Source organism: Callithrix jacchus, chromosome 2, assembly GCF_049354715.1.
Source record: "Callithrix jacchus isolate 240 chromosome 2, calJac240_pri, whole genome shotgun sequence".
In the NCBI taxonomy this organism is placed as follows: Eukaryota; Metazoa; Chordata; class Mammalia; order Primates; family Cebidae; genus Callithrix; species Callithrix jacchus.
The window spans coordinates 130,845,353-130,853,826 of NC_133503.1; the positions used below are offsets into that span (position 1 = coordinate 130,845,353).

General features: G+C 43.0%; 1 protein-coding gene across 14 annotated transcripts in view; it reads left to right on the forward strand.

The window, feature by feature from the left end:
- SERINC5 (serine incorporator 5) overlaps positions 1-7,779 on the forward strand; it is a 132,727-nt gene extending 124,948 nt beyond the window's left edge. For 10 of the 14 annotated variants that reach the window (XM_054252148.2, XM_078365281.1, XM_078365279.1 and 7 more), the window contains one exon: positions 2,539-7,779. In XM_054252148.2, coding sequence (XP_054108123.1) covers positions 2,539-2,686 — 148 coding nt within the window. In that variant the 3' untranslated portion in view covers positions 2,687-7,779. The remainder of the gene's footprint in view (positions 1-2,538) is intronic. The other 4 variants (XM_078365284.1, XM_078365285.1, XM_078365282.1 and 1 more) reach the window with 1 other exon arrangement.
- Positions 7,780-8,474: the final 695 nt, after the last annotated feature.

Genomic DNA, 8,474 nt, shown 5'->3' on the forward strand with positions numbered 1-8,474 from the left:
ACTTTGGAAGTAACGTCTTAAGAGTTAAGTACTATTCGTGTTTGTTTGTTTGAAAAGGAGTCTTACTCTGTTGCCCAGGCTGGAGTGCAGTGGCGTGATCTCCGCTCACTGAAACCTCCACCTCCCAGAATCAAGCGATTCTCGTGCCTCGGCCTCCTGAGTAACTGGGACTACATGCATGCACCACCATGCCTGGCTAATTTTTGTATTTTTAGTAGAGACAGATTTTGCCATGTTAGCCGGGCTGGTCTTGAATTCCTGACCTCAAGTGATCAGTGACCTCAAATGAGGTCCTGATCAAGTCACTGCCTTGGCCTCCCAGAGTGCTAAGACTACAGGTGAGTTCTGAGTTTTAACAGTGGACGGGTATGTTTTAGCCCTGGAAACTGGTGAGGTTAGCTCTATATAGACAGTCTGGAAAACACGATAATTGAGGAAAAATGGGAATTCCTAAGCATTCATCTGCCTTTAAGAAAGAAATTATCCCTTTTTTCTACTTCAAATTTTGTTTATCTTTTTCCCCACTTTTCTTCATTTTCATTACAAAAGTTGGAAACATCTTTTTTTTTTGAGATGGAGTCTCACTCTGTCACCAGGCTGGAATGCAGTGGTACAATCTCAGCTCACTGCAACCTCCGCCTCCCAGGTTCAAGTGATTCTCCTGCCTCGGCCTCCTGAGTAGCTGGAATTAAAGGCACATGCCACCAAACCCAGCTAATTTTTGTATTTTTAGTACAGACCGTGTTTTACCACGTTGGCCAGGATGGTCTTGATCTCTTGACCTTGTGATCTGCCTGCCTCAGCCTTCCAAAGTGCTGGGATTACAGGTGTGAGCCACCGCGCCTAGCCTGAAACATCTTTTTTAAAACTACAAACTAAATGTGGAATTATGAAAAGTAACAATGTGGTATCCCCCCCGGTCTACTCCTCAACACAGATAACCACTGCTAGGATGTGTATCTTTTCATTCCTTTACTGTGCATTTATAAACCTATGTCATTTTTTTAAAAAACATAAATGTCATTATACATGTTTTCCCCCAGAGGCTTTTTTTTAACTTGATATTACATGATTGACCTGGCCTTCCCTGTGACTACACAGAGGTTCATACTTTTTCTACAAGTCCAGAGCTTCGGTTATATCATAATTTGACCACTAAGTTAGGCTTAGACATGTAGGCTCCTTGTGCTTCCTTGTATCATTCATTCAACAGATGTACAAGTGGCTCCTGTGTGCCACATGGTTCTAGGAGGCAGGGCTTATAGTCTAGTGGGGGAGACAGACTATGACCCAAGTCAGATACGCTGTGTTAGATGGTAATAAGCATTGGGGAATGGCCGGGCACGGTGGCTCAAGCCTGTAATCCCAGCACTTTGGGAGGCCGAGATGGGTGGATCACAAGGTTGAGAGATCGAGACCATCCTGGTCAACATGGTGAAACCTCGTCTCTACTAAAAATACAAAAAATTAGCTGGGCACGGTGGTGCGTGCCTGTAATCCCAGCTACTCGCGAGGCAGAGGCAGGAGAACTGCCTGAACCCAGGAGGCAGAGGTTGCAGTGGGCCAAGATTGCGCCATTGCACTCCAGCCTGGGTAACAAGAGCGAAACTCCGTCTCAAAAAAAAAAAAAAAAAGCATTGGGGAGAAAAATAAAATGAGGAAGGGGAATTGTGGTCGGGTGGTGGGAGTGGTGGTTTCAAGCACATTGATTGGAGGAGAGGAGAAGAGAGCTTTAATGCTTCCCAGTGATGCTTTGAGAACTCCTGGGGATTTTTGGCTTGGGAAGCTTAAGAAAGGATGGAGGATGCTATAATTAAAAAGGCAGATAATAACAAATGTCGAGGAAGTTGAGAAATTGGAACCCTCTTACATTGCTGGTTTGAATGTGAAATCTGCTTTGGAAAAAGAGTTTGGCAGCTCCTTAAACAATAAAACATCGAGTTACAATATAATCCAGCTCTTCCACTCCTGAGCATGTACCTAAGACAAAAAGAAAACTAGGTCCACAAAAAAACTTACCCGTGTAAGTTTTTGCCCACATAAGTTTGATGATTCATACCAGCATCATTGGTGATAGCCAAAATGGGGAAACATCCCAAATGACCATGTGCTCTACACATGCAATAGGATACTATTTAGCACTTTCAAAAAAAAATAGAATGAAGGACTGATGCATGCTACCACATGGATGAGCCTTGGAAATAGTATGCTTTGGTAAAAAAGCCACACACAAGAGGCCACGTGATTTATTTTATATCAACTCTCTAGAATAGGCAAATCCGTAGAGACAGAAAGTAGACTGGTGAATGTTGGAGGCGGACCAGGGGGCCATGGGGAAATGGAGAGTGCCTAAAGGGTGCATGAATTCTTCTGGGGGTGATGGGAATGTTTGGAAATGGATTGTGTTGGTGGTGGCACAAGTCTGTGTATGCATGTGTTAAAAGCCACTGAATTGTACATTATACATGGATGTGAATTAGTGAATTCTATCTCAATATATTCCTGCTCTGACTGCAGCTGGGTCTCTTGTTTCCATAGCTACGAAAGTGCCAACATGGAGAGCTTCTTCAGTGGGAGCTGGTCCATCTTCTGGGTTAAGATGGCCTCCTGCTGGATCTGCGTGCTGTTGTACCTGTGGACGCTGGTCGCTCCCCTCTGCTGCCCCACCCGGCAGTTCTCCGTTTGACGATGTCAGTGATCCCCTGGGCTCTGTGGACCTGCAGCCTGGAAAGTGCCATCTTTTGAACAGTGTCCCTGGAGGTTAAGTGACTGGCGCCCTGTGCCTAAGTGGGTCTGAAAAGGCTTTCAGAAAAAAAAAAATCTCCTGATTAGCTTTTTACTTTTGTAATTCAAAAACTACCAGTTTGTTCAAAAGGAATTGAAATTTTCAACTAAACTGATCATGGTTGCAATATCCTACCCATAGAAACTGGATACTAGTTATGTTGACTTCATTCTGCTTGGTTTTGCCAAAACAGAGTTTGGGGCACAGCATCTTTTCACAGGGATAAAAAATACGTTGTGTGGCCAGTCATACTCACCCTTGGAATAGAAAAACATGCCAAATCCCCAGCCCCTGACAGAATCCAGACCCCTCTCACTCAACTCCCGCCTCTTAAAGCTTTGTCCCCGGGGGCTTTGAGGACAGGACTCATACTGCAGGGCCCCTTATATTTATAGGGTCCAAGAGGAGGCACCTGCTTTTCAACTGCACGCTCCGTGCTGCCTCCTCATGGCCCCTAAACATTTCCCTCTGAGGTTGTGATGCTGGGAATCACAGACTTCACTTTCTGCCCGCACCTTTTCCCAAAGTCTCATCTCTTCTGGGTCCCACATCTTTGTAATAATGTGAAAAAGCACAATTTGCCTGGTCACCCCCAACATGGTTCTCCACCATATTATCACTACCTGATCCTAGTTACTGCAAAAGTATGGCGCTTATTTATGGTGTTAGTCACTTGATTATAGAACAAGATTCGTATTGTTTTCTTTGCTTAACCAATGGAGGGCTATAATTCTTACTTGTGTGTGCTGTTGATAATGATCATACTTTTAGGACCTTAACTGAAAAGCTGCTTCGAGTTGAAGCCTGCTGCATGCACTGCTCTTTCAGTTGTTGAGGTCAGCCCCTCTGTTTCTTCTCCACCTTGAGGCCTTTGAAACTGTAAAAGCGGAAGAACTTTTGTGTTCTGTCGCTGTAATGTGACCACACCATTCAAGTTCATTCTGGTGTCCTTGGAGTAGATTTGATAAAGAGAGAATTTCTGAGGTGAGGATCCCAGGCAGCACCTCAGACACTCTGATTCAGGGAAGCATGTTAGGAAAAGTGTGGGAGTGGCCAAATATACATAAAGACAAGTGGGAGGAGGCAAGTGGATCTCTTGAGGTCAGGAGTTCAAGACCAGCCTGGTACACATGGTAAAACCCCCATCTCTACTAAAAATAGAAAAATTAGCTGGGCATGATAGCATGTGCCTGTAATCCCAGCTACTTGGAGGCTGTGGCATGAGAATCACTTGAACCCAGGAGGCGGAGGTTGCAGTGAGCCAAGATTACGCCACTGCACTCCAGCCTGGTGACAAGAGTGAGACTTCATCTAAAAAAAAAAGGAGAGAGAGGTGGGCGGTTGAGGGTATTTAAGCCATAGATAACATCCACAGGGATTTCCAAAATACATGCTGTAATACTCATAGAGACGTATCTTTTGGCAGCTACCCAAGATGATGCCCATTTTCAGTCTTGATGTTCTCAGGCAGGGAAGAGTTTTACTTCGTGGAAACTCCTGTTAGAATTTCATTCAGGGTGGAAAGAATCTTCTTGAGCTCTCTGGAAGTGAGGCTCTAAGAATAAAAGACAGCCTAGTCATTTTTTTCTGTGCCCTACTCTGTGAGTTGGGCAGAATTGAGTGCCACCTAAGCTGGGCGTCTGTGTGCCAAAATGCTTGTGGGTGAAATCAGTAAAATTCTTTCTGCTCATTCCTTTGTCCTTCTCCCAAGAAAACCCAGGGAGAAACAAATATAGGGAATTCCTTTAGAACTTTCCCTACTTACAGTGTTTGAGATTCTGTTTTAAAAGTCACTCGATCTGTGTGTTTGGTTAAGAGAGACTTGTTTTGTCAACTCCATTAAATTTCTATTAAATAGGGCAGGAGAGACTCATCCGGAGTTGCGAAATGAAAGCCGTTTGCTAACCTGAGGAACCAGTTAGGGGACAGGAGCTCAGTGGGCCAGGAACAGGCTCAGGGAGTGGGGCTGCTTGTCACACACAGTAGCTGTGTTGCAGTGGCATGGGCCCTGGGTACACTGCGGTTGTCTTTAGGAAACACTCTGAGAAGCAGGTCGGGGGCCACGGCAGTATTGTGACTAGTTTCTTTGTCTTCTTCCTGCTGAGGTCTAGCAGAGCCCTTGCTTTGTCTTCTCGGCTGGGTCTGGTGGCCAGCTGGTGTGATTTAAGAAACTGACCTTATGCCCAGTCAAGGTCAAGCTAACAAGGCCTTGCATTCCTTGGCTGGCTGTGGTTGGCCCTTTCCTCTGCAGAAAGCAGCTCAGGGAAGCCCAAGCAAGGGAGTGTGGCAGGTGGAAGGCCCGAGTCACTTCTGGAGCCAGCCCAGTCACTCCACATTTTCCAGATGTGTGAGTCTTGGTGTGTGGTCTCCCGTTCCCTTCTGCAGGTTGGTCTGATGCAAGAGGAAGAGTTAAAAGTTGATCAGAGTTTTATTCTCAGCTGAAATGTTAGCATGTATATCTGGATGAACAAAAGAGATGTGGATGCATCTGAGGACCAAGGGACTATCAATGCAAAGTTAATAATGTTAATGGTTATTAATTGTGATACACAATACTCAGGTGAAGAGTCAACATTCCTGGATTTAAAGAATCTATAATTATGGCCGGGTGCAGTGGCTCATGCCTGTAATCCTAGCATTTTGGGAGGCCAAGGCAGGCGGATCACCTGAGGTTGGGAGTTTGAGACCAGCCTGGCCAACATGGAGAAACCCCGTCACTATTAAAAATACAAAATTAGCTGGGCATGGTGGCACATGCCTGTAATCCCAGCTACTCAGGAAGCTGAGGCAGGAGAATTGCTTGAACTCAGGAGGTGGAGATTATGGTGAGCCGAGATTGCCCCATTATACTCTGGCCTGGGCAACAATTATGAAACTCTGTCTAAAAAAAAAAAAAAAAAAAAAAACTACAGTTTTGTGCAGTGTTATTTAAGAAACTGGAAACATTGTACCAGTGGCTTTGAGTTGCTATAACAATGGTGTTAATTTGATTAACTCACTGATATCTTTTAAAAATAATAGACATTTGCTTCTTACAGTTTTTTGTACACAACTTAAAGAGTATACTCCCAGAAGCTGCTGGTCAGACACATTTAGGGATGACAGTTGAAGATTTTTTTGAAGCTGCAAGTGAATATTTCCTCTGTGTCACTCATCTGATAAAAAGTTTCCCCTCATTTTTATGAGTAAAAATACTGAGTGAGTGACAGGGGGATGGGGGTTCTTATGGGAGTGTCATCCAAGGCATGTTACCTGACTGGAAACTGGAAACCATTTCCGTTTGAAGCCTTCAGAAACCCAACCGCATCTTTACTGAGTCTAGCTTTTTAAATACTCATTGGTTAGTTTTACTTTGTGGGGAATTGTCTGAAGAAATTGTTTGCCACAGGTATTTGGAGCCTCTTTGTAGGGGAGATGAAGTGGGGTGGGCTGTGGGGTGGGTGGAGTTACTGGGGTTTTGGGGTTCTGTTTCCAAACAACATTGTTTATTTCTGATTCTTCAGAAGATCTTTCATTATGAGCGACCTCAGTGTAATGTTAATTTCCCATCTCCATGCCAAAATTGTCATCTTCTGCCTTTTGTTTTTGAGACTAGCTCACTCTGTCACTCAGGCTGGAGTGCAGTGACATGATCTTGATTTATGGCAGCCTTGATCTATCTCCTGGGGCTCAAGGACCACCTCCCGAGTAGCTGAGACCACAGGTTTTTGCCACCATACCTGGCTAATTTTTATTTTTATTTTTTGTAGAGAGGAGGTTGTCCAGGCTGGTCTCACACTCTTGAGCTCAAGCAATGTGCCTGCCTTGGCCTCCCAAAGTGCTGAGATTACATGTGTAAACCACCGCACGCAGCCCGCCCTCTGCCTTTCTAAGATGATGTATTTATTTAATGTTTCCCATCATTGGTGCTTCACCTTCCTGTGAAGGGAATTCCAGAACCTGTATTTAGCTACCTGGGCTTTTACCCTCCCTTTATTGCCTTTCTAAATGCTCATTTGGTGTACTCTAGTATCCTATACCTCTTGAAAATGAAAGCAGGCTCAACCTAAAACTAAAAAGGGACCAACTTAGAACTAAGACCTTAACACACCCAGAAAGAACACTGGGCCCTCCTTCATCAGGGACAATGCAGTAGCCACTTGGCTTGTGGAATTTTCTGAAGGATATTTTCTGTAACTTGCTAGTTAACTTAGTTTTGCATTTCAGGAAGAGGTGCACTCTCTAATGTTGGGCCTTTGACTTCGCAGGACTGGAGAGCTGTTCACACAGATGTTTGGAGCTTTCCCTCTCTTCTTTCTTCTCAGTAAATCTTTCATAGAAGCAGTCATTTTTAAAGGTTGAAATATTTGGCCTTTACCAAAGAGCTTTTTTTTTTTCTTAAGTAAAATCCTTTCAGAAAGAAACTTCAGTGGGGAAGGACAGATTAAGAATGCATATGTCCCAATCCACTTGTATAGAGTGTAATCATATTCACGTGAGTAAAATGATGGAAGAACTCTTGAAGGTAATCCTTTGGGATAAAGGATCCTGGGAGGTTCTCTCAGGTAAAGAAAGCTTATAGCAGATGTGTAATATATGTCTTGAGAGCTATTTATAAGAAATTTAGGAGGATTGTTTTGTTTTCCTTTATTAAAGATTTAAGTCTTTTTTACTTTGCATAAAGAAAACTCAAAAGTTTTATAGGTATAACTTTGCTAATTTTTTAAACTTTTCTGAAACAATTAGCTGTAGCCAAACTATGTGGTTATGTTTTGCTACATGAGAATTTGAAAATGCAATATGTGTGGTAAACCTACTGTCTGAAATTTATAATGGTCTCTGATATGGTTAGAATTTTGGTAATTTTTGAAAGTTGTTTTTCCCCTTTAGTCATGGATTTCTATTTTTTTTTTAATGTTAATTTTTCTATAAAGCATCTGAATTGACTAGGCTTTTCCTATGTAAAAAACTCGACACTTGTTAACTCTGAACTTTAATAAAATTTAAAATTAAAACTATGTTGTTTTTTTCTCTTCCGCTAGATACATATATAATTAAAGTACTCAAGTTGTTTCCAAGAGATGTTGCCCTCAAATGTTAACCAGCTCTCTCTTAAGTTTCATGGAGTTTATGCTGATCCTTTAATTGATAAATAAAAGGTATATGTCTATGGTGTACAACATGATGTTTTGAAATATGTATACATTCAGGAATGGCCTAATCATACTAATTAGCATATGCATTGCCTCATGTTTTTGTGCTGAGAACATTTAAATTTTTTTTTTTTTTTTTTTTTTTAAGATGAGTTTCGCTCTTGTTGCCCTCCCAGGCTGGAGTACAGTGATACGATCTCAACTCATCGAAACCTCCACCTTCCCGGTTCAAGTGATTCTCTTGCCTCAGCTTCCCAAGTAGCTGGGATTATAGGCATGCAGCACCATGCCTGACTAATTTCTTTTCAGTAGTGATGGGATTTCTCCATGTTGGTCAGGCTGGTGTTGAATTCCCGACCTCAGGTGATCCACCCTCCTTGGCCTCCCAAAGTGCTGGGATTACAGGCATGAGCCACTGCGCCTGGCCTCCTCTCGGTGGTTTTTAAGGTACAGTGCAAGGTTAACTGGTCACCATGTTACACAGTAGATCTCCTCAACATACTCCTTCTGGCTGATATTTTGTGTTTGTTCTTTGACCAACATCACCCTGAACTACT